The sequence below is a fragment of the Sus scrofa genome, chromosome 6, assembly GCF_054392235.1.
Source record: "Sus scrofa isolate SSC_HxYL_T2T_F1_AM1 chromosome 6, Sscrofa_HxYL_maternal_Yorkshire_Landrace_v2.0, whole genome shotgun sequence".
NCBI classification, from domain to species: domain Eukaryota; kingdom Metazoa; phylum Chordata; class Mammalia; order Artiodactyla; family Suidae; genus Sus; species Sus scrofa.
The window spans coordinates 46,975,692-47,001,871 of NC_139388.1; the positions used below are offsets into that span (position 1 = coordinate 46,975,692).

General features: G+C 48.1%; 1 protein-coding gene and 1 non-coding gene across 4 annotated transcripts in view; both read left to right on the forward strand.

Annotated features, from left to right (window-relative positions):
* Positions 1-26,180, forward strand: part of WDR88 (WD repeat domain 88) — a 45,183-nt gene that overhangs the window by 13,918 nt on the left and 5,085 nt on the right. For 2 of the 3 annotated variants that reach the window (XM_084960418.1, XM_084960417.1), the window contains exons 6-11: positions 477-606; positions 1,900-2,087; positions 4,496-4,578; positions 6,358-6,426; positions 9,384-9,476; positions 11,572-11,988. In XM_084960418.1, the coding sequence (XP_084816544.1) occupies positions 477-606; positions 1,900-2,087; positions 4,496-4,578; positions 6,358-6,426; positions 9,384-9,476; positions 11,572-11,745 (737 nt within the window). In that variant the 3' untranslated portion in view covers positions 11,746-11,988. Of the gene's footprint in view, positions 1-476; positions 607-1,899; positions 2,088-4,495; positions 4,579-6,357; positions 6,427-9,383; positions 9,477-11,571; positions 11,989-26,180 lie in introns of those variants that run through there. The other variant, XM_084960419.1, reaches the window with a different exon arrangement.
* On the forward strand, positions 13,656-13,729 carry TRNAT-AGU (transfer RNA threonine (anticodon AGU)). The gene has a single exon. It is a non-coding gene; the product is annotated as a tRNA-Thr (tRNA).

Here is a 26,180-nt window from a genome sequence, read left to right on the forward strand (position 1 = left end):
TTTTCTTTTCTTTCTTTTTTTTAAAAATCTTTTTAGGGCTGTACTTTTTAGGGCATACAGAAGTTCCCAGGCTAGGGGTTGAATGGGAGCTGCAGCTACCAGCCTACACCACAGTCACAGCAAAGTGGGATCTGAGCCATGTCTGTGTCCTATACCACAGCTCACGGCAACGCCGGATCCTTAACTCACTGAGCAAGGCCAGGGATCGAACCTGCAACCTCATGGTTCCTAGTCGGATTCTTTTCCACTGCGCCATGATGGGAGCTCCAAAGGGCAGTGCTCCTTGCTCAAAGGCTGATACACAGCAGGCCCACAGAAAGTGTCCATGGGAGTGAAGAGTCCCTTGTGAAAACCAGAGTTGTGTTTCTGTAATGTGGTCACTCTCTAGGGGAGCAGAGGAAGCCCCTGTGTCCCATGGTGCAGGTGGCCCAGAGTGCAGAACACAGGGGTAATCAGTCACTTTCCCTGTGCCTCAGATCATCACGGGATGTCGGTCACCGCGTGCTGCTTTGACCCCGACAGCCAGAAGGTGGCTTCCGTCTCATTCGACAGGAGCATCAAGATCTGGGATGTTACATCTCAGGCCACACTGCTCACCATCACCAAGTGAGGAGGCTCTGGGAGGCCAGGGAGGTGGCAGGAGTCCCCACTCCCTCCACTCATGCCCTCCTGGATTCCACTTGCACACCTGCTGCTGCCCAGCCCATGTCCACCTGTAGCATCTCCAATTCCTGTCCAGAGTGCTGCACTGAGGGTTTTTTTGTTGTTGTAGTTGTCAGTTCTAAAATGTCCATGTGGTTATTCTTTTTTTTTTTTTTTTTTTTTTTGTATCTTTAGGGCCACACCAGCAGCATATGGAAGTCTCCAGGCTAGGGGTCACATCAGAGCTGGAGCTGCTGGTCTACACCACAGTCACAGCAACCCCAGATCTGAGCCGTGTCTGTGACCTACACCACTGCTGACAGCAACGCCGGATCCTTAACGCACTGAGCAAGGCCAGGGATGGAACCTGCAATCTCATGGCACCTAGTTGGATTTGTTTCCACTGTGCCATGATGGGAACTCCATCATTCTTTTCTTTTTATTAGCGTTGATTTACAGCATTGTATCAGTTTCTGCTGTACAGCTTAGTGACTGAGTCATACACACACACACACACACACACACACACACACACACACACACACTCAGTGCGTTAAGGATTCTGTGTTGCCGTGGTGGAGGCTTGGCAGTTGCAGCTCCAATTGGACCCCTAGCCTGGGAACCTCCATATGTCACAGGTGCAGCCCTAAAAAAAAAAAAAAATGAGGAGTAGGTGAAAGAGGAGCAAGAGAGGAGAACTAGGGAAGGAGCCAGGCCCCCATGTCTTAGAGAGAAGGGGCGGGAGAATGTGCGGAAGAGACAGCCTTTGAACCCAAAAGGCTGTCCATCCATTAACCATCACTGACACCTCTTCCGCTGCCCTTTTCCCTCAAGCCTCGAGCAGTTCCTAGAGCAGTGGTTCTCACCCAAGGGCAGTGTGGTTCTCACCCAAGGTGCAGACAGTGACTGAAGGATTGATGTCTGTTAGGTCCCATTGGAGCTCTGATGTCCCCCCCCCCTTTTTTTTCTGGTTGTTGTCTTTTTGTCTTTTTAGGGCCTCACCTGCAGCATATGGAGGTTCCCAGGCTAGGAGTTGAATTGGAGCTGCAGCAGCCCGTCTACACCACAGCTCACAGCCATGCCAGATCCTTAACTCACTGAGCAAGGCCAGGGATTGAACCTGTGTCCTCATGGATGCAGTCAGATTCGTTTCCGCTGAGCCACGATGGGAACTCCCACTGACTTTCCTTTTAAGTGTGTCCTCAGATCCTCCAGGAGTGAAGGGCTGATGTTGGCACCTTTCCATGTGTGTTGCAGGGCACATACCAATGCAATCTCAAACTGCTGTTTCACCTTCAGTGGCCATTTCCTGTGTACAAGCTCTTGGGATAAAACCTTAAAAATATGGAACGTCCATACAGGGGAGTTTCGGAACCGCGGAGCTTGTGTGACTCTGATGCAGGGCCACGAAGGTTCTGTGAGCTCCTGCCACTTTGCCAGAGACAGTGAGTAATTAACATGCCAAAGGATTCCACACCCATGGGCTTGCGGGGCAGCGTTCCTCGCGTTCCATTCACAGACTTACCTAAGTACAGAGAGGCTTCCCAGTGATGCCAACAATGAGGGTAGATTTATTTCCCACGAGAACAGAAAAGCCAGGAGTGAGTGAGATCCATACGCATAATTTTGCAAATGACAGAAAGTCAGCTTGATGTGGCTTAAGCAACAAAATTAATTAACTTCTCTAAACAGGCAAGTTCAGGAGCTGATCTCCCTTCAGGAGTGGCTGGATCCAGACACTTCAGGCAGTGTGCTCTCACTCATTGTGCTCAACCCTTCCACTCTGTCCCTCAGCTCAACTTCTCTCTTCTTTGACCTTTCCCCCCAAGGTGGCAAAGATGGCCTTTGGTGGTCCAGGCCAAGAACCATTCTGGCCACTGGCGATCCTGGAGAAAGAGCAAGTCTCTTTCTGACAGTGCCAGCACAGGTTCCATGGAAGACTCCCAAGTGGCCCAGCTGGGGCCACATGCCCACCTCTGAACCAGCCCCTTTAGCAGGGGGTGAATTGTTCTGACTGGCCAGGCCTGAGGCCCCTGCCCATCCTTGGAGCTAGAAGTCAGAGTCGGTACCCTCTGAATTGGAGGGGCTGAGAGTATGCGAGGGGTATTTCTCCATGGGAAACTGGGGAGCTGTTTCTGGGTGAAGGTGTATGGATGTGATCAGGAACAATGGCAGGAAGCTACCAGGGGCAGCTGGCCCCAGTGAGGGTGGTGAATATTCCTGATACCCAGGAGCCGAGTGTTCTACTCCGCAGTCCTGGCGGGGGAGTGGGCTTGCTCTGTGTGTCGGGGGTACCCAGCCAATAAGCACGTGATCGGACCTGACTTGAGAAATGTTTCCCTCTTCAGAAGTAGCCTCTGTGTAAGTCAGAGCCCCCTAAGAGGGGCCCCACCACTCCTATCCTTGGCTTTATACGTTCCAGAGCTGCATATAGATAATCACCACTACTTGCAGACTCCACGTTTGTGAATTTACCTACTTGGTCGCATTTATTTGTAATCCTAAAATCCATACTCACGGCACCTCTGCAGCCACCCATGGGCACGTGTAGAGCAGCAACAAGCTTGCTGCATGCACACGTTCCCAGCTGAGGCTGAACAAGACAACTCTCTGCCTTCTTTCAATTCTCTTATCATAAGGTGTCCTTTTTATTTTTATTTTTTGTCTTTTTAGGGCCCCACCTGTGGCATATGGAATGTGCCTGGGGCCAGGCTACAGGTTATATAGGAGTTACGCCTGCCGGCCTACACCACAGCCACAGCAACAAGGGATCTGAGCTGCGTCTATGACCTATACCACAGCTCACGGCAACGCCGGATCCTTAACCCACTGAGTGAGGCCAGGGATTGAACCTGCATCCTCCTGGATACCAGTCAGATTCATTTCTGCTGAGCCATGACAGTAACTCCAACGTGTCTTTTTTATTATCTATTTAGTCCCACGTTTTTTGCACTTTGTGCTTTTGTGGATGACTTTGCTGTTGAAAGTGGCCCCTGAGCATACTGCTGCAGTGCTTTTCAGTGTCACTAAGCGCAGGTAGGCCGTGATGTGCCCTACACGGAAAACGCGTGTTAGATCAGCTTTGTTCAGGCATGAGTTACAGCACTGATGGCCAGGAATTCAATGGTAATGAATAAGCTATATGTATCCAATAAGGTGTCTTTAAACAGAAACAGATAGAGGAGTTTCCTGTTGTGGCTCAGCGTAAATGAATCTGACATCCATGAGGATGCAGGTTCGATCCCTGGCCTCGCTCAGTGAGTTAAGGATCTGGTGTTGCCGTGAGCTTTGGTGTAGGTTGCAGATGCGGCTCGGATCTGGCATTGCTGTGGCTGTGGTGTAGGTCGCAGATGTGGCTCCAATCTGGCGTTGCTGTGGCTGTGGTGTAGGCCAGCAGCTACATCTGATTAGACCTGTAGCCTGGGAACTTCCATATGCCACGGGTGTGGCCCTAAAAAGACAAAAGCCAAAAACAAAAACAAAAACTAAAGCAAAAACAAAAACAAAAACAAAACAAAACAGATGGAAAACAAGGGTATGCATTGATTGGTTGATGAAAACGTTGCAACCAGAGACTCCAAGGAACCTAACCCCAGATTTCCCCCAAGAACAGTGGTCCAGTCATCACTCATTGAGTGTTTGGGATGACTTCCTAGAACGCAGCTACCATGAAGAGCATGGCAAGAGTCTAATTGGTTGGGGTTGTTGAGTTGGGGGTTTGAGTATCCTCAGACTGAGCCACGGGGGGGACCTCACAAATGCATCCCTTGGCCGACTCTGGCCTCGCCAGAGGAGGAAGCAGTTGCCTGGGAAAGGTGACCCCCACCTGAGACTCTTTTGTTTTGTGTTCCAGCTTCTTTTCTCGTGTCTGGAGGATTCGACAGGGTTGTGGCTATTTGGGATGTAGGAGAAGGCTACCGGAAGCTCTCCCTCAAGGTACCAATGTCAGCATCAGATAGAGGATCTGAGCTTTATTCTTCAGTCTGTTCATGCTGGGTGCTGGGTGCTGGGGATACAACAGTGGGTGAGACAGATCTAAATGTTCCCAATGGAGCTGACGCCCCTGTGGGGAAGGACAGACAAGGAACCAACAAATTCTCGGCAGTGGTGAGTGACATGGAGAACCCACAGCAGAGTGACGTGCTAGAAACAGACTCCGGGGGGAACCCACAGTAGGTGGGCTGGGAGGGCCTCTTGGAGAAAGTGGCCCCCTGAGCTGAGAACTGAATGGTGAGGGTCTGGGTCAAGGGCATTCCAGGCAGATGGAGGAGCAAATGCAAAAACACTGCAGGGGCTGTGTCTATAGACAGCAGAAATGACTGTGCAGAAGGATGAATGCCATCATGGGGCAGGTGCAGAAAGCTGTGGGGCTCCAGAAGGGTCAACTGGGTGTTTTGGCTGCAAGTTAGAGGAGCCTCAGCCCAAAGTGGCTCTGTGGCTCTCCACCAGAGCGAGAGTCCAGAGGTGCAGCAGTCCCAGGACGGGCTCCTTTGGTGCCTCTGTTCCACCCCACGATTTCTGCATCCTTGGCCGCCTTTGTGGTCTCTCGGCCACCTCTGGCTGTGAATGCTTGTGTTCACTACTCTTGGTCTGTCTGTTCCCTGTGACCCCAGTGTAGACAGCATCCCCCTTGATCACCATAACTTTCAGGCTCCCAGGGCTGTTCTGTCTGACCCTCTTCTTGGTGGGTTTGGAGAGGCACAGGGAGTTTACATCGCAGCAAAGAAATAGCTTAAAACGGAATGGGAGTTCCCTCGTGGCGCCGCTGGTTAAGGATCCTGGTTGTGGCTTTGGTTACAGCTGTGGTTCAGGTTTGATCCCTGGCCTGGGAACTTCCACAAGCTGTGGGCTCGGCCAGAAAAACCCCAAACCAAACAAACAAAAATCCAAACAACAGCCACAACAAAAACCCTGAGTGTGTTCAAACTCACTGGGGTTAAAAGCCCCTTTGTCCCTGCGCTGCTCCTTCTCTTCTGGCTCCTTTTCTCTCCTCCCTCTAGTCTCCCACAATCAAAGTCCTATCCTTTTGTGATGCATGGCAGTTTAACACCTTGCAGGTCACCTCTTTCCTTTAGGGAAAGGCCAGAGAGTGAAAAAGATGCTGACAGCTCCAACATCATTAAGTGTCTGAACCAGCAAGGGTACCTATATCCTCTCATCTCCTTTTACCTGAGGACGACAACCCCCATTTACTGAAGCCACAATGGGTAGACCTGCAGTGACCTGAAGCCCAAAGCTCCCTCACCAGCAGGACATCTGAGTGGTATTTCCTAGAACAAAGAGTGCAAACAAAAACCTGCAAGAGGTGCTCTAGCACCAGCTGGGAATATAACACTTTTTTTCCCATCATGCTTTTTTTTTTTTTTTGGCCGTGCGCCTGGCCTGTGGGAGTTCCCCAGGCCAGGGATCAAACCTGCACTAGAGCAGCCACCTGAGCCACAGCAGAGACAACCCCAGATCTTTAACCTGCTAGGCCACCAGGGAACTCCCCAGAGTACTGTTTTGAAAAATGCATATGGTGTCACAATTTACACATGAATCACAAGCGTTTATACTTTGTACTCCACCTTAAATGTCCTTGGTGAAACCAGGGGAGCCCAATTGGTTGCTCTTAAATGTAGGCAACATTGGATTCTTGACTTTGTTTTTTGGTTTTTGTTGTTCTTGCAAAGGCTTTTTCTCTAGATCCTCTTAAAATTATATTTTTTTCTTCAGGGCCATACTGACTGGGTGATGGATGTTGCCGTTAGCAATGACAAGAAATGGATCCTGTCTGCTTCAAAGGTAAAAGTGGCCAGTCTTTTGGCAAAGTTCCCATTGTGGTGCAGCGGAAACAAATCCAACTAGTATCCATGAGGATGCTGGTTCGATCCCTGGCCTCACCCAGTGGGTTGTGGATCTGGCATTGCCGTGAGCTGTGGAGTGGTTTGCAGACGTGGTTCAAAGTCCATGAGCAACTATTGTGGCTCAGTGAAAGCGAATCTGACTGGCATCCATGAGGATGCAGTTTCAATCCCTGCCTCGCTCAGTGGGTTAAGGATCCAGCGTTGCTGTGACCTGTGGTGTAGGTCGAAGATGCAGCTAGGATCTGGCGTTGCTGTGGCTGTGGTCTAGGCCGGCAGCTACAGCTCTGATTCGACTCCTAACCTGGGAACCTCTGTATGCTGCAGTTGTGGCCCTAAAAAAAGGAAAAAAAAAATTCCATGTTGTTGTGGCCTAGGCTGGCAGCTGTAGCTCCAATTTGACCCTTAGTCTGGGAACTTCTATATGCCACGGATGCGGCCTTAAAAAAAAAGCAAAAAAAAAAAAAAGTGTCCAACCTCTGAGTGACTTAAAAATCTCAATCGCATTCACGAGACTTGGTGTTAGCAGACGTGTACGGTCAAGTAAAACTCCTGGGCGGCTCCTTCTGAAGGCCGTACCTGACCAGGCCTTCTCCATCTGGGGAACTGCCTGGGAATGTGGGAGGTGGGCCTTCCCTTTGCTCATGTAGGAAGTTGCCAGGTGTTTCTTTGCACTGTTGTCATTTGAGTTTTGTTGGAGCAAAGTCCTGTGTAGACTGAAGAGTGTGATGGAGCCAGTAGGGGGCCTTGGAGGGGAAGGGGTCAGCTTGTGGATGATCAGACCACCCTGAGGTTCCAGGCGGGTCTTCCCCCCACTGCTGTATCCTCGGCACATAGCCGCCAGCCTAGGATATCTTAACAGCTGTCCTTCACATGTGAGCACCAGAGAAGTGGGGTCCCACCTATTATTAGAGCTATCTTCTTCTCTGGGTTGGGTTTTCTAGGTGTATGAAAATGTGGGCAAGGCTCTGCCCACCATGATCAACTTTGCAGAGAGCCAATGCGGAATGCTGCCACACCTGACCCCAAAATACCCGTAATAATATGACACATAATAAAAGTGAAATGCCTGTGGTGTAGGTCATAGATGCAGCTCAGATCCCGCATTGTTGCGGCTGTGGTGTAGGCCGGTAGCTGCAGCTCTGATTCGAACCCTAGCCTGGGAACTTCCATATGCCACAGGTGCAGCCCTAAAAAGCAGGGGGAAAAAAACAATATGCCAATGTGTTATGACTTTAGCCTAAAAATATGAAAAATGATTAATCATAATTATAATTTAATTATATCTCAATAAAGGTGGAAAAAAGTAAAAGTACAAGACAAAGTATCAAAAATGAGTACTTATCAGAGTTCCTGTCGTGGCGCAGTGGTTAACGAATAAGACTAGGAACCATGAGGTTGCGGGCTCGATCCCTGGCCTTGTTCAGTGGGTTAAGGATCCAGCGTTGCCGTGAGCTGTGGTGTAGGTTGCAGACGTGGCTTGGATCCTGAGTTGCTGTGGCTCTGGCATAGGCCAGTGGCTACAGCTCCGATTCGACCCCTAGCCTGGGAACCTCCATGTGCCGCGGGAGCAGCCCAAAGAAATAGCAAAAAGACAAAAAAAAAAAAAAAAAAAAAAAAAAAAAAAAAGAGTGCTTATTTGAAATTATCTACTTTTCTGTTACATAAATGCTATTATTTAAACAATAGGAGTAGTTAAAAATGGCAATGAATAGTACCTGGTAGTAAGATAATTAAGCAAGTATGATTAAGAAAAATGTATTTGGAGTTCCCGTCATGGCGCAGTGCTTAACGAATCCGACTAGAAACCATGAGGTTGCGGGTTCGATCCCTGGCCTTGCCCAGTGGGTTAAGGATCCGGCGTTGCCATGAGCTGTGGTGTAGGTTGCAGATGTGGCTTGGATCCTGTTTGCTGTGGCTCTGGCGTAGGCTGGTGGCTACAGCTCTGATTCGACCCCTAGCCTGGGAACCTCCATATGCCGTGGGAGCGGCCCAAGAAATGGCAAAAAGACAAAAAAAAAAAAAAAAGAAAAATGTATTTTATAATGTTTCCTTTTTTTTTTTTTTTTTTTGCTATTTTAGGGTCGCACCTTTGGCATATGGAGGTTCCCAGGCTAGGGGTCTAATTGGAGCTACAGCTGCTGGCCTACACCACAGCCACAACAACTCGGGATCTGAGCCCCCCGTGTCTGCAACCTATGCCATGACTCACAGCAACACTGGATCCTTAACCCACTGAGCCAGGCCAGGGATCAAACCCAAGTCCTCCTGGATCCTACTCCAGTTTGTTAACCACCGAGGCACAAAGGGAACTCCCATGCTGGGATTGTTCTTGTAATTGTTCTTATTTTCATTATCTGAACTCTTAGAAAACATGAACACAATATTCACAACATTAAAAATTCTACTTAGCACTATCTTGAAACAAAGCACCACAGCTGATCCCCAGGTAAAGTCAAAGGCAGACTCTTAACACAATTACAGTGCAGTTAAGTTGAATACTGAAGTCATATCACTTGAAGGGTTCACAAGAGCGGAGTCATGGAAAATAGTGACAGGATCATGTAGGCATATTCATTTGGCATTAAACATAGTTTTGCTTTCAGCTTCTATTTGGGGGGGGGCACTATATGGGTTTTGTACTCCCCTTCAAACTTCTACCCCCACTGCAGAAAAGTGAGACTTTTTGCAGCCTGAAAAGAGTATGCGGAGACATAGGGCTTCCAGTGCTGAGGCTGGGCTGGTGCTGGAGAAACTGGAACAGTTGGTCACCCTAATTCTGTCCCTCTGCGGGTCAAAATTCTCCCCACGTAACCTGGATGCCATACACCTCCCTGGGTCCTCTGAGCCTAACGAGCACATTTTGTGACTCCTGGTTTGGTCTTTAACTTCTTTTAGGATAGGACCATGAGGCTATGGAATATTGAAGAAACTGACCAAATTCCTTTGGTAATCGAGTACAAGAAGGCCCTGGGCTTAAAGATGAAACAGGTTGGTACTGGGTAAAATGAAGCTAAATGAAGGCTTTCATTGGTTCCCTCTACTAATTAATTTATTATTGGAGCAAACATTTATTAGGCAACTGGAGATAAAACTGTGACCAAACAGGGAGTTCCCTTCATGGCTCAGCGGTTAACAAACTTGACTAGGATCCATGAGGATGCGGGTTCTATCCCTAGCCTTGCCCAGTGGGTTGGGGATCCAGTGTTGCCGTGAGCTGTGGTGTAGGTCGCAGACATGGCTTGGATCTAAAGTTGCTGTGGCTGTGGTGTAGGCTGGCAGCTGTGGCTCTGATTTGACCCCTAGCCTGGGAACTTCCATATGCCACAAGTATGGCCCTAAAAAGCAAAAAAAACGAAAACAAAAAAGCTATGACCAAACAGATTGAAGTTTTCACCCTGAGAGAGCTTACATTTCTAAAACGGGAGACAAACGATGAAGAAAGAAATAAGAAAAATATGTAGTAAGTCACATGGTTATCAGTAATTTGGGGAAAAACAACATAGAAAAGGGGAGGGAGTGCTGGTGGTTGCAACGTTTTAAAGGGGGGTTAGGATAGGTCACCTTTTGAGGTGACCTTTGTTCAAAGACTTGCAAGTGGTGAGGGAATGAATCGTGCAGCTATTTCAGGGAAGAGTTCCCAGCAGAGGGAACAGCAGGTGTGGAGACCCTGAGGCAATAGTGAGCCTGGTGCTGAGGGGTGGAGTGAGTGGGGTGAGTGGGAGGAGACAAGGCCCCAGGTTGTCTTGGAGGGATGGCTGGCACACAGCTGGACACAGTGTGGGCCTCCTACACTCCTGCAGCAGAGCCAGCCAGGCCCCCCCATTTTCCACGGAAGGGGCTCAGGTCCAGTTCTCTCATGGGTGATCACGTGGTACAGTGGGCATATCTCCTGCTTCACTAGCCCTGGGCAGCAAGGCCAGTCCCTGTTGGGGCCTTGCAGTACAGGCACCTGACTGCCACCTGGAGAGGCTAAGGAGTCCCTGCTGGGCCCTTGTGGATCCTGGAGCCCTTAGGCCTGTCTCTGCTCAGAAGGCCCAGCTAGGAGCTACCACTTCTGGGGGTGGCTAGGTTGGGGGATGGCACTGGGTGCAGGGAGGTGAGGGGCGGGACCCATGTGGACCGGGTTTTCGTGGCCAGCTGTCTCATGGCCTTTGTGGTCATGCTGGCTCCTGGGTCCTGGAAGCTGACTGGCTACACAGCTGGGCTTGTGTTCCCCACCTGCCCCCAGGGCGGCACTCAGGAGCTGCCTCCTCTGAGCCCTGCTGTTCTGGGCCTGGGTTATGGGAAAGTATGCCATAGAATAAGATAAGTAAAGGATTTAATTTCTTTCTTGCAAAAGAAAGAAGTTCACCTGAAGCTGTAGCAAAGATGAGCTTGCTGCATTTGACTTACTCTTAACCAGCATGAGAAGCCTCAGAGGCCAGAGGGCTTGCCCTGGCCAGGGGTTTGCTCCTCCTCTCCTGCAGGCTTTGATGCTCTGGAGCGGGCAAGGGTGGCAAAACACAGGAGCTTGGAGTGCCAGGGCATGCCACCTGCAGGCGTGTCTCACAGGGACCATGCTGGGGTGGGACCCCCTCAGAGACCTCTGCCCATGGCCCGAGAGACTTACCCTGTGTCTTACTTGGAGGGGAGCAGATGTGGCAAGTGAGCTGTGCTGCTTTGGCTAGAAACAGGCTCAGAGATAGAGGATATCAGGTACCTTCACCATCTAGTAAAAATTCTTGCTTTGTTCAGAAATCTTGCCTACTTGATTCTCAAAAGTTAGGTGTTCCCAGGATGTCGGGGAGTTAGGGTAACCCCCTCGCTGTGCAGTTTTGCTCTGCCCAGAGCAAAGGCTGGGACATCCCCTGTCTTTTCCGCCGTCAACTGGCTCTTTATTCCTGGGGCATGAGCTGGCGGGAGCTGCCTAGCTTTTGTGAGGGAAGAGAGGGAGCAGCCTGTGCTTGTTCCCTCTCAGTGGCCTGCACGTTCCACCCTTGTGGGCTCAGAGACCCCAGAGAGGAGAGGCAGCTCTGGCCTTGGCCCTCCTCCATCTCCTCTGATCAGCACCTCCTTTCTACTCTTTTAAAATATTTCATGTCAGTGTGAAGAATGTGACAGGCCTTTCTCCACCTATGAAAGTGACCTCTTCCATGAAACTGTCACCAAATGTGTATTCTGCCGGATGGATGCAAAAGACGTGTCAGCAGAGGCCTTGCCATCATCAGAAGGGGAGGATTTACTGGCCAGGGGGTGCAGCCCGGACAAGGATGGCTGATGGCGACTGGGCCCTTTGGGTGGCTAGAGTACAAGGCCACCTGTCATGTAGAATCCAGGGCTCTGCAGAGACCTTGCTTTGGGGCCCCTCCCCAACTGGGTGGGCCTGTCCGACTCGGTGGGGCAGGAGCCAAGCTCTGGCAGAGCCCCCACCACCACGTCCCCTCCTCAGCTCCATAGCACCTTAGGGATCATTTTGGTTTTTAGTTTTCATGCAGAATAAATTCTAGATTCTTTTGGAAAACAAGTGTGCATGTGAATTCTAGAAACATTTTTGCTAGAACGTTATGTCCTAGTGTTCCTCTTGTCTCATTGTGGCAACACATTCTGGTCTCTGGATTTGGCCCTTAAACCAGGCCTTGGGTGCTGTCACCAGCAGACCCCAAGGAAGAGTTTGTCCAATGCAGAGGAAGTTGTGTGCCCTCTCTGTGGCCGGGGACTGTGAAGGCACTCTGGGTGCCTCCCTGGTTAATGTTCTCAGATTAACTTGCCCAGAGCTGAGGAAGGTCTGATTAGGCAGGCAGAAGAGGACATTTCCATCACAGAGTGTTTGTTTCTTGCCTTCCACCCCAGTCTCTTCAGTTTCCAGAATGCCTAGGCACACCTACAGCCTCCGTCCTGCTTCCACAGCGTCGCGTACAACATAAATCGATGACTTCAACAAAGAGTGAAGGTTTCTGTTAAACATGAAGGGCTTTTCCATTTGCTATGGCTTGCAGGATGTCCACCAAACATCATTAGTATGCCCCCTGGTCCCTTTTAAAAACTTAGTCGCAGGACCGATTTCTTTAGTGTTGATTGGCATCCAATAATTCTGCCCATGAGCACCATAACCTGGTGGTAGTCATTGGGTGGGTTCTGAGTTGGTGCTGCCCTCCTCAGTCACAACCGGGGTAACTGCCCAGCCTCAGCAGGCGGTTGAGTATTTATTAATTCACATGAATGATGGGTGAACCTCGTGCCCTCCCAGCAAACGGACTCTCTTTGGAAGAAAAGTCTGATGCCTTCGCAGGCACATGAAAGACATGCATAGCTGTATTCTGGGGAGGATGGCTGGCCTGCCGGTACCAACTCTGCCCCCATCGATGGGCAGGCACTGAGGTTGCTTCTCATTTTTTGAAATTACAATACCGGAGTGAACCTTCTTCTGCACACAATTTTGCAGAGACTGACATTTCTGTGAATGGGATTCTCTCACGGGAGAAGCTGCTGGGTCAAAGGATTAGCAGGTTTGGGTTTTGTTGCTGCTCACAGGCTCATGTACCTGAGTGTACCTGAGTGAGGAGCCCCAGGAGGGGCAAGTGAGAAGCCTGAGTGGGGAGGGCTTTGCCTTTGCCTGGCAGCGGAAACGGTGCTGCCGCTCCAAGGCCAGCGGCCTGGGCCCCTTAAAGCTGTCGATCCTTCAGTGCCTGCTCAGGGCCCCTTCCGTGCCCCTGGACTCTCTCAGTGCTTAGGGTTCGAGGAACAAGCCCAATTAAAACTATAGGTCTGGTCTCAACCTGCGGGCGGTTGACACCCCCACCCGCGCCGAGCCGACAGCCCCGCCGCGCTAGCCGGGCCAGGATCTCAGGGGCTGGCTGGGGCTCGGCCTCGCCAGACAGCCTCGGGGGGCTTCCCTGCGCTAGTTCTGGAGGGCCGAAGACCGGACTTTGCGCGAGAAGTCCCCCAAAGACTAGGCATCCTGTCTCCACGCCGGGGAGCGGACGCTCGGGTAAGTCTCACCCTCCCCGGCCCCGCCCACTGCCCCTGCGGGAGCTTCTAGCTTTTAAGGCCAGTACTTCTGCGTAGGCAGCCAAAACGAATGGGGACTACACTGCGCATGCATTAGCCACCGACAGAATTTGTGCGCGTGCGCGCGGTCGTTGAAGTACATGGTGATGAGGAATGGATTCTCGCGCTACTTTCGCGGGCGGCGCCGTGGCTTAGTTGGTTAAAGCGCCTGTCTAGTAAACAGGAGATCCTGGGTTCGAATCCCAGCGGTGCCTCAACCGAGCGTCCCGGCTCTCTTTTACTTTACCCATGCCCATTTTTGCTCTGCGCCTCTACTCACTACCTCCTCTCTTTGGGGGTGTGAGGTGGAGCTTAAGAAGCCAGTTTAGTCACCTCCCGCCCTCATTGGGTGAGTCATACTCTACGGGTCTTCTGAGTACGCGCCTCGGGTTTCTGTGAGTGGCGGGGCAGCCTGGACGAGGGCTTTGGAGCAGACAGGACGCCCCGCTGGAGGCAGCCTGGGACTCCCCGGTTGCCGTGGCAACATTCCGGGGTTGGAGACCCACCGCCAGGCTAGAGACTAGCACAGGTTCCGCCCGCCGCTCACACTTACCTGCAGACTTACTCCTCACTCTCCGGCCTTGCGATCTGGGTCACCCCAGATTGAAGACCCGGGCTTGGAGAGGTCAAATCAGGCCCAAAGTATGGGCGTCGGGGTGAGCGGAGGGCTGAACCCACACAGGGTGATCATCGGGCTGATGAAAGTGTGAAAACCCCAGAAAGCGAACCTCAAACGGGATTCCCTGTGTCAAGTTTAGAGCCAGCTTCTCCAGAGGGGAAGTCAAACTCAACGAAAATTCACATCAGATGCAACAGGACTGTCCCAACAAGCTGAAGAAAGCGCAGTTATGACATCTGCCTGTGTTCCCAATAGTCAGATCACCTGCCCCCGAAGCAGCTCCTCTCTCTGCCTCTCCTGGGGGTCTGAGTTTATTGCGGTTTGTTTTGTTTTATTTTTTCCCTCCCCTCTTTGGGGGGGGTGGGGGGTGGGGGTCAATTCTTGCCCTTTGCAGCTTGGCTGCTTTTGATTGGCCTTGCAAAGGACCACTTGTACAGATAGTCTGAAGCTTTGCAGTTCTGATGGGAGCATTTTCCTACTCCAATCAGAGCTGTGTCTATTGGTAACTGGCTTGAGTCATTGTGGCGCTGTTTTGTTTTTGTTTCTCCTTTTTTCTGGCTCATCTTTACTGTTAGCCTGAAGTATTTGGAGTCAATTTTGAGCATTTGCCTATTAGGAGGTGTTGGCTGGAGGGGTGGGTACGGGTCTTGGGGAAGGTCAGCTGGACCAGGCATTTGTGCGCCATCCCCTTGCATGCAACGGGTAACTTTAAGACCGCTGTGTTGAAAAAAAAAAAAAAAAAAAAAAAAGAAGAAGAAGAAAGAAAGGAGTTCCCGTCGTGGCGCAGTGGTTAACGAATCCGACTAGGAACCATGAGGTTGCAGGTTCGGTCCCTGCCCTTGCTCAGCGGGTTAACGATCCGGCGTGGCTGTGAGCTGTGGTGTAGGTTGCAGACGCGGCTCGGATCCCGCGTTGCTGTGGCTCTGGCGTAGGCCGGTGGCTACAGCTCCGATTGGACCCCTAGCCTGGGAACCTCCATATGCCGCGGGAGCGGCCCAAAGAAATAGCAAAAAGACAAAAAAAAAAAAAAAAAGAAAAAAGAAAAAAGACCGCTGTGTTGGGTGAAAACCCCTGAGAGGTAAGCAAAGCCAGAAAAGAGAAACAGGTTCAGGGTTGAGCTCAGTCCTCCTTCTTTTCTTTAAAAATGCCATGCTCTTCCTGCCTCAGGGCCTTGTGCCTGTTTGTACCCTGTACTTGGAATGCTGCTTCCTGGGCCCTTTGTAGAAATGGGTCTTTCTCAACTCCTGGCTTTCAGTACCTGGATCACCTCTTTGGGAGACCGCCCCTCACCTTGCTCTGTGCAGGAGTCTCTGCCTCCCCCAGGCCAGCTTCCATGATCTCATCTTGCTTATGTCCTTCACAGCCTTTTCATGGTCTGAAATAATCATATTTGTCTATTGTCTGGTTCCTCAAAGAGAATTAAGCCCCCAAAGGGTGGGGAGCCACATATATCTATTTACCTGATAGTGCTTGGAACATAGTAGGGAAGTTTGTGGACACATGACTTTTTAAAATTGATCATATTATCTTGATTGGGTAACACATGTTGAGATTTTTTTGTGTTCAAATGCTGTAAGGCAGCAGTTCTCAAAATGTGGTACACACACCCCTTTGGGTCACTGAGACTCTTTTAGGGAGTCAGATCTATTTTCATAGTTATATGAAGTGTGATGTCACTTTTTCACTGTGTTGACATTTGCATTGATGCGCTAACAGCGATGGTGATGGGGGTAAAATCAAGGCAGTGGCACCACAGGGCCCTTGTTCATTGTCATTATATTTACTCATTGCCACTTTCACAGAGAAAAATAGCCAATTTCACTTAAGATTGTGCTTATGCAGCATTATTAATTTTATTAAGCTTTTTTTTTTTTTTTGGCCATGGAGCAGCTTGATGTGGGATCTTAGTCCTTAGACCAGGGGATTAAACCCAGGTCACAGTGGTGCAGACTCCAAATCCTAACCACTTGACCACCAGGGAACTCCAATTTCACTAAATATTGACATGGGTACTTTTAATATTTTGTGTGAGGATACAAGGTAGGCAGAAAGTACTTTGGTTGAGAACAAGCTACAGTGGTTGTTTTGAGAAAAAGTATTTGTGATTGAGTTGTCAGCTGACAAGGCCACATTTCTCATGAAACACCATTTCTGCTTGAGAAGATAACCAACAGGCAAACCGTGCATATTTCAATTTGGGTATTTAATAGACATTTTCTTGAAAACGAATAAAGTGACGTTGTCTGTCACTTCAAGGAAAACAACTGACAGTATTTGTTGCCATAAAATCTGAACTTCCAAGCAAAAACTAAAATTTTGGAAAAGTTGTATCTATCACCATGAGATTGACAGTTTTCCAATATTTAAAAACTTTGTGATGAGATTTGTGGTTATAGTAATGAATACATAGTTTTGACATTGATAAAATATGTCAACATTTGGAAGATATGCATAATTTGGTGAACCAATATTTTCGAAATGATGGACGATACATTTAAAAATCACAATCTATGACAAAACACTGTAAATCAACTACAGTAAAAAAAATTAAGGAGTTCCCTTCATGGCTCAGCAGTTAACAAACCCAACTAGGATCCACGAGGATGAGGGTTCCATCCCTGGCCTCCTTCAGTGGGCTAAGGATCCGGCATTGCCATGAGCTATGGTGTAGGTTGCAGAAGTGGCTCAAATCCCGTGTTGCTGTGGCTGTGGCGTGGGCTGGCTGCTGCAGCTCTGATTCAACCCTTAGCCTGGGAACTTCCTATGCTGCGGGTGCGGTCCTAAAAATAAATAAATAAAATAAAATGAAAAGCACAGTCTGGAGTTCCCACTGAGTTGCAAAAGGAATGGCGGCTTCTCTGCAGCACCAGGATGCAGGTCTGATCCCCAACAGGGCACAGTGGGCTAAAGAATCTGGCGTTTCCCAAACTGCAGCATAGGTAGCAACTGTGGCTCAAATCTGATCCCTGTCCTGGAAACTCCCTAGGCCACGGGGCGCCCCAAAAATAAAGTGAAAAACACAATCTGCCAGCATGTTTTAATATAACAGAGTATGAAAAGTTCACTGGTATGGTTTCTGATTCCGCATTACCATTTATTCTTTTTTTTTTTTTTTTTTTGTCTTTTTGCCATTTCTTGGCTCGCTCTTGCGGCATATGGAGGTTCCCAGGCTAGGGGTCTAATCAGAGCTGTAGCCCGCTGGCCTATGCCACAGCCAAGCAACGCGGGATCCTTAACCCACTGAGCAAGGCCAGGGATCAAACCCGCAATCTCATGGTTCCTAGTCGGATTCATTAACCACTGAGCCACGACGGGAACTCCAGTTTTGGTGTATTATAAAAGAAGAATATTCTCAGTTTTCTGGAAAAGGCTATTAAAATACCCCTCCCCTTTTCCATCTACATATCTATGTGAAGGCATATACTTCAACCAAAATAACCTTGCAGCAGACTGAATGCAAGAGCAGATGTATCAATTCAGCTGCCTTCTATTAAACCCAACATAAAAGAGATTTGCAAAACTGTAAAACAATGCCATCCTTCTCACTCGATTTTGTTTTATTTTGTAAATAGTGTCATAAAATATTATTTGTATTAACATGTAATAGGCTTATTATCTTATTGTTATTATTATTTTTGTCCTTTTTGCCTTTTCTAGGGCCACTTCCACAGCATATGGAGGTTCCCAGGCTAGGGGTCCAATCAGAGCCGTAGCCGCCAGTCTACACCACAGCCACAGCAACACGGGATCCGAGCCGCGTCTGCAACCTACACCACAGCTCACAGCAATGCTGGATCCTTAACCCACTGAGCAAGGCCAGGGATCGAACCGGCAACCTCATGGTTCCTAGTCGGATTCGTTTCCATTGCACCATGATGGGAACTCCTAGGCTTATTATTTTAAAACAAATTAATGAGTATTTGTAAATTTTTCTCAGTTTTAATTTCTAATATCTAAAATAGTGGTAGATATATCCCAAGTGAGCAAATGCTTATTTGGGATCCTCGATAATTTTTAAGAGTGCAAAAGATCTCAAGATCAAAAAGATTGAGAGCCATGGTTTTTGTTTCTTTGTTTGGCTGCAGCATGCCATGGCTGAATGAGGGATGTCAGTTCCCAGACCAGGGATTGAATACAGGCCACAGGGGTGAAAGCACTGATTCCTAACCACTAAGCCACTGGGGAACTCCAAGAACCACTGTTTTAATGAAAAAGCTTTTGTGGCTTGAAGGTTTTTAAAAAAGGTAGAATAAGTGAGGGTGTGGGGGTGTGAGTGGGTTTCAGGCATTCCCCTCAATGGAACTTTGAATTATGGTGACTGTGGACTACAATATGGGGAGAGTTTCCTCATCATTGATCAGTGACTCCTTTGATAATGTGGAGTAAATTATCTTGATTAGATCAGAAAATTATGATTTAAATAAAGGTTTATACTTTTTTCCATTTAAAAAGATTTATTTTTATGTTTTAATTGTAATCAATTGCTAGTTCCCCAAGACATTTTTTTTCTCTACTATACAGCATGGTGACCCAGTTACACATACATGTATACATCCTTTTTTCTCACATTATCATCCTCCATCACAAGCGACTAGACATAGTTCCCAGTGCTACATAGCAGGATCTCATTGCTTATCCATTCCAATGGCAATATTTTGCATCTATTAACCCCAAGGTCCCAGTCCACTCCCTCCCCCTCCCCCTTGGCAACCACAAGTCTATTCTCCAAGTCCATGATTTTCTTTTTTGTGGAAAGGTTCATTTGTGCTGTATATTAGATTCCAGATGTAAGTGATATCATATGGTATTTGTCTTTCTCTTTCTGACTCACTTCACTCAGTATGAGAGTCTCTAGTTCCGTCCATGTTGCTGCAAATGGCATTAGTTTATTCTTTTTTATGGCTGAGCAGTATTCCATCGTGTATATATATACACCACATCTTCCTAATCCAATCATCTGTCAATGGACATTTGGGTTGTTTCCATGTCTTGGCTATTGTGAATAGTGCTGCAATGAATATGAAGGTGCATGTGTCTTTTTTAAGGAAAGTTTTGTCCGGATATATGCCCAAGAGTGGGATTGCTGGGTCATATGGTAGTTCTATGTATAGTTTTCTGAGGTTCTCCATACTGTTTCCCATAGTGGTTGTACCAGTTTACATTCCCACCAATAGTGTAGGAGGGCTCCCTTTTCTCCACAACTCCTCCAGCATTTGTTATTTGTGGACTTATTAATGATGGCCATTCTGACTGCCGTGAAGTGGTATCTCATGGTAGTTTTGATTTGCATTTCTCTAATAATCAGTGATGAGCATTTTTTCATGTGCTTGTTGGCCATCTGTATATCTTCCTTGGAGAAATGTCTATTCAGGTCTTTTGTCCATTTTTCTTTTTCTTTTTTTGTTTTCTTTTTTTGCCTTTTCTAGGGCTGCTCCCGCAGCATATGGAGGTTCCCAGGCTAGGGGTCTCATTGGAGCTGTAGCCACTGGCCTACGCCAGAGCCACAGCAACTTGGGATCTGAGCCGAGTGTGTGACCTACACCATAGCTCATGGCAATGCTAGATCCTTAACCCACTGAGCAAGGCAAGGGATGGAACCCGCAACCTCATGGTTCCTAGTCGGATTCGTTAACCACTGAACCATGATGGGAACTCCTTGTTCATTTTTCTTTTTCTTTTTGTGTTTTTGCCATTTCTTGGGCCGCTCCCGTGGCATATGAGAGGTTCCCAGGCTAGGGGTCCAATCGGAGCTGTAGCTGCCAGCCTACGCCAGAGTGGAGCCTCGTCTGCGACCTACACTACAGCTCATGGCAATGCTTCGTTAACCCACTGAGCAAGGGCAGGTTCGATCCCTGCAACCTCATGGTTCCTGGTCAGATTCGTTAACCACTGAGCCATGATGGGAACTCCCCTTGTCCATTTTTCAGTTGGGTTGTTGGCTTTTTTGCTGTTGAGTTGTACTTTTTTTTTCCATTTTAATTTTTTTTCTTTTCTTTTTTTCTTTTCTCTCTTTTTTTTTTTTTTTTTTGTCTTTTTAGGGCCACAACCATGGCATATGGAAGTTCCCAGGCTAGGGGTGGAATCAGAGCTGGAGCTGCTGGCCTACACCACAGCCACAGCAATGCGAGATCCAAGCCGAATCTTGGACCTACACCGGAGCTCACTGCAACGTCGGATCCTTAACCCATTGAGCGAGGCCAGGGATTGAACCCACATCCTCATGGATACTAGTTGGATTTGTTTCTGCTGTGCCACAGTGGGAACTCCCACTTTTTAAAAAGTTTTATTGAAGGATATTTGATTTGAAATGTGATAATTCTGCTGTACAACACAGTGATTCAGTTACACACATGCACACATCCATTCTTTCTCAGATTCTTTTCCCGTATAGATTATCACAGAATATTGGATAGAGGTCCCTGTGCTATACAGCAGGTCCCTGTGGACCACCCATTCCAAATACAATAGGGTACACATGTCAATCCCAGACCCCCAAAGCATGCTACTTCTCCACCTCTCCCCTTTGGTAACCATAAGTTTGTTTTCAAAGTCTGTGTGTCTCTTTCTGTTTTGTAAATAAGTTTCTTTGTATCCTTTTGTTTTTGTTTTTGATTTCACAAATAAGTGATATCACATGACTTCTGTCTTCTCTGTTCAACTAACTTCACTTCATATGATAATCTCTAGGTCCATCCATGTTGCTGCAAAGGGTATTATTTCATTCTTTTTTGGTGGATGAGTAATATTCCATTGTATATATGTACCACATCATCTTTATTCATTCCTCTGTTAACAGACTTTTAGTTCGCTTCCATGTCTTGGCCGTTCTTTTTATTTTTTTTATTTTTTGGCCACACCTGCAGCATGTGGAAATTCCCGGGCCAGGGAGTGAACCTGTGTGTGCCACAGCAGCAACCCAAGCCACTGCAGTTACAATGCAGATCCTTAACCCACTGTGCCATAAAGGAATTCCACTGGCTATTTAAATTATGATTTAAATAAAGTTTTAGGAGTTCCTGTTGTGGTGCAGCTGAAATGACTCCAACTAGGAACCATGAGGTTGCACGTTCAATCCCTGGCCTCGCTCAGTGGGTTAAGGATCCAGTGTTGCCCTGAGCTGTGGTGTAGGTCGCAGATGCTGCTCAGGTCCTGCATTGCTATGGCTGTGGCGTAGGCCGGCAGCTACAGCTCCAATCTGACCCCTAGCCTGGGAACTTCCGTATGCCGGAGGTGCAGCCCTAAAAAGCAAAATAAATAAATAAATAAAGTTTTAAAGTCATTCCAGCATATCCTCATGACGAAAGTTCAAATAAGAAATATAGGAATTCCCGTTGAGGCTCAGTCCATTAAGAACCCAACTAGTATCCATTGAGAATGAGAGTCTGATCCTTGGCCTTGATAGTGGGTTAAGGCTCCGGCATTGCCGGAGCTGCAGCATAGCTCACAGATGCAGATACAGCTCAGATCTGGTGTTGCTGTGGTTGTGTCGTAGGCCCACTGTGCCAGTTCTGACTTGATCCTTAGCCTAGGATCTTCCGTATGCTGCAGGTGTGGCTGTAAAAAAAAAAAAAAAAAAAAAATGGCCCCAAATGTATGAGAACCACAACAGTGTAATGAGGTAATGAGTAAGAACGGAGACTCTCTGGAACCGGGCTGCTATGCCATGTCCTGGCTGTGTGTATTGTTGCAGAGTGATAAATATTCGGCACGTTTCTCATCCTCTCTGTGACTTAGTTTCTGCACATGTGAAATGGACAGGATAATAATAATTACTTTGTGGGGGTGTCCTAAGGACAAGTCAGTTATTTTCACCCTTAGATCACACAGAGAAAATGCTACCTAGGGATTTCCTGTTAGGTCTTTGGATGGAGCCCTCCCATATTAGGGAGTAATATGCTTTCCTCTGTTCATATGCTTTACTCAGTCATTACCCAGTAATGAATTCACCCAGTAATCAATTTACTCAGTAATTACTCAGTCATCAATTTACTCAGTAATTACTCAGTAATATGCTTTACTCAGTCTACCAAGTCAAATGTTAACTCCATGCAGAAACACCCTCACAGACACATGCAGAGTAATGTTTGATCAAATGTCTGGGCACCCTTTTGACCCAGTCAAGTTGACACATAAAATTGACCTCCCCACCTCAAAAAAAACCCATGTCCTTTATTTATGAGGATGTTCATTTCGCCCCAACCTTGGGGACACTTGTTATCTGTCTTTTCATAGCCCTTCTAGGAGGTTTGATGTGGTATCTCACTGGGCTTTGGATTTGCATTTTTCTAACGACTAAGCGTTTTGAGTATCATTTCATGTGCGCATTGGCCATCTGTGTATCTTCTTGGGAGTAATGTCCATCCAGATCTTTTTCCCCATTCAAAAAATTGGGATGTCTTTTTATTATTGTATTCCTCTTACTGTAAATGTACTACAGTAAAAGATCTTTGGATCACCATAACTTCTGGTACAGAAATATAAGGATATTTCATCTGATATTTCTAGACCACCCTTCCTAAGTTTGTTAGATATCATTAAGAGCTAAGAAGTTATGCTAGATCACAGCCTTCAGAATGAGATTGGAGGTAAGCAGATGAAGAGACCTGCAATTATGAGACCTGTGTACTTTCTTTCTTTTTTTTTTTTTTTTGTCTTTTTGCCATTTCTTGGGCCGCTCCCGCGGCATGTGGAGGTTCCCAGGCTAGGGGTCGAATTGGAGCTGTAGCCACCTGCCTACACCAGAGTCACAGCAACGTGAGATCCGAGCCGCGTCTGCAAACTACACCACAGCTCACGGCAACGCCGGATCCTTAACCCACTGAGCAAGGGCAGGGATCGAACCCGCAACCTCATGGTTCCTAGTCGGATTCTTTAACCACTGCACCATGATAGAAACTCCTAGTATGATACTCTTTAGGTCCATTCATATTGCTGCAAATGGCATTATCGCATTCTTTTTTTTTTTTTTTAGTGACTGAGTACCAGTCCGTTGTATATATGTACCACCTCTTCTTTAACCATTCCTCTGTCGATGGACATTTAGGTTGCTTCCATGTCTAACTATTGTAAATAGTGCTTCAGTGAACATTGGGGGTCCAAACAGAGCTATAGCTGTCTGCTTACACCACAGCCACAGCAACGGGGGATTGGAGACGCATCTGCGATTTACACCACAGCTCACAGCAACACTGGATCCTTAACCCACTGAGCGAGGCCAGGGATCGAACCTCTGTCCTCCTGGATACTAGTCAGATTTGTTTCCGCTGAGCCACAAACTCCGGGATGGACATTTCTGAGGTTCATTCTCTGGATTAAAAATACCATTTCCTTATTTTTTGCCTGATTTCCTGTGTTGACAATATAGAGATTCAAGTGGATGAGAGCCAACCTCATCTCCGTGACCGCCAGTCACTGGGTGCCAAGGATGATCTTAGGTCGAACTTGGCTTTGGCTGCCTCTGAGAGTGTAAATGTGCATTTCCAGTGCCAGATAGCTTGCTTTTCCTCTTTGTTATCTGAGATTGAGGAGCTGGAAGGAGACCTGTAAGCTTCTTGGCAGTGATTATTTCAGCTGCTGTGATGCTAATGATTTGCATATGGAAAGAAAAAAATATCCCGGAAACCTGCTAAAGAAGGAATTTCAAAGCACGTTCATTCCGTTGACAAGGGTGCCTTCTGAGAGGCTTGCGGAGGCACAACTCTATTTGGTCTTGTTCCTAAAGGTAGTACCCATACTTCTCTAACCCTGAATGCTGCTTTTCCCCTTGGAGAAGATGGCAAAAGGTAGAAGTAGGTGATTCACAAAGGAAAGGAGGCCAGTGGCCAAATACACATAGGAAAAGATGCTCCACCAAATAAATGCAAATTGAAGCAATGAGATTTTTTTCCCCCAGCCACATAAGAAAATACTATATAAAGGCTGCCGGTAATCTCGAGTTGCCGAGAAAACGAGCACTTTTTACTTCGCACCTTCCAGGTGCCATCTGGCGACTTGCGACTTGCATCTGTGTTTACTCTGCTCCCTTTGGCTCAGAAAACATTACCTCCAGGTGCCCATCCTGACGACCTGACTGGATCCTTCTGAGAGGCGGAAACGGAGGTCATTTGCTTGAGAGAGAAACTAGAAACAACCTCAGGTCCCCAGCAGGGATGAGGGAGACAAATGACACGTCCTGCTCGCCACGGAGTGTTCGGCCGGCGCTACAAATGAGGGGGCAGAACCTCACAGGCAAATGTGGAGACGGGTCCTTGGTGTACTGCCCACTGAGAGAAGGGACACATCGGTGCTTACTGAGATTCCTTTTTTTTTTTTTTTTTGTCTTTTTAGGGCTGCCCCTGCGACATATGGAGGTTCCCAGGCCAGGGGTCAAATCAGAGCTGCAGCTGCCAGCCTACACCACAGCCACAGCAATGCTCATGGCAAAGCCGGATCCTTCACCCACTGAGTGGGGCCAGGGATCGAACCCACATCCCTCGTGTATAACATCTTTCTGGCATCAGTAGCATCAATACTTCTTTCCCCGGCTTGCCCCCCACCTGCCCTCCCAGCGCTGGAACCAGAGTCTGAGAGGGGCTGATGGGCTGGTCTTGGTTGTGTGCATGTCAGTGCTTGCAGGGAGTAGACAGAGAGTGTCACAATAGACCTCTGGGCTTTCTCGCAATGGCCGGGGGACAGAGCATCTTCGAAAGGAAACTGAAGTCGGGACCAGGAAGGGAGAAACATCTAACGTCTCCATCTGCCCACTCGACCATTAAAACTCCAGAGCTCGGGAGCTTTCCGCAAGCTCTTGCCTCTGCCTGCAACTGTCTACCTCCAAACCGTTGCCTGACCAGCTCCTTGTTATTCACTTCTCAGCTCGAAGGCCACCTTGGTGCATCCTTCTGTTGGGGACATGACTCGGATCGTCAGTGTCAAAAAATGAGACACACAAACACGGGGAGATCTCGACAAGGCTCTTTACTTCTGCAGAAGGGCCCAGGGGCTCCAAAAAGCACGCGCTCTGAACACAGGACCCTCCCCTATTTATCCCTAGCACAGGTGACGTCCCTGTCCCCTTCCCATTGGTCAGGTCAGGGTGCACATTCTTCCCCGTTGGCTAATTTGAAACCAATTGTTACTGGGAGAAGAGGGGAAGGGGAGGGGTGGGGGGTCCCAGGAAGGCGAAACCAGAGCAAAATGGAGTAACCAAGATTTCCTTTGATAGAAAAGACATTATGTTACTTTCCACACTTCTGCCAGGCCATCAGAGGTTCCCTCCATCCTGATCCTGCATTTAATTAAAAGAAATTGTTTTTGGTCTTTTGTCTTTTTAAGCCTGCACCTGCAGCATGTGGAGGTTCCCAGGCTAGGGGTCTCATTGGAGCTGTTGCTGCTGGCCGGAGCCACAGCAATGCCAGATTCGAGCCTCATCTACAAACTACACCACAGCTCACAGCAATGCCGGATCCTTAACCCACTGAGGGAGGCCAGGGGTCAAACCTGCAACCTCATGTTTCCTAGTCGGATTCATTTCCACTGCGCCACGACAGGAACTCCAGATCCTGCATTTGATTTTATCCAGGGCACTTATCTTCACCCGAGGGTGCTGAGCTCAGTTACTCACCTGCATGTTTAGAGTCACCTCTCCGTTGGTCCTTGTATTAATCAGCTAGAGCTGCCATAACCAAATACCACAGGCTGGGGGACCCCAGCAATGGACATGTATTCGCTTATAGTTCTGGAGGCCGGAAGTCCAAGATCAAGGTGTCAGCAGGTCTGCTCAAAGCCTCCCTCAGAGTGAGAGAGGGTGGGACAGGGCAGCCTGAGATGCAGGTCATGATTTTTTTGTTACCTACTCTTGGCAGTGACATCCATTGCTTTTGCTCTTCATAGATGACAGTCACTAGCTTCAGCCCACATTCAAGGTGGGGGGGGGGGGGGAACACACACAAGCAGGACTGCCAGGAGTCTGGGATCATTGTGGACCACAGATACCCTGACGACAAAAGGAGAAAATTCCCGTCGTGCATCCCACAGGACTTAGAAACCATCACATGTAAAACAGCAAC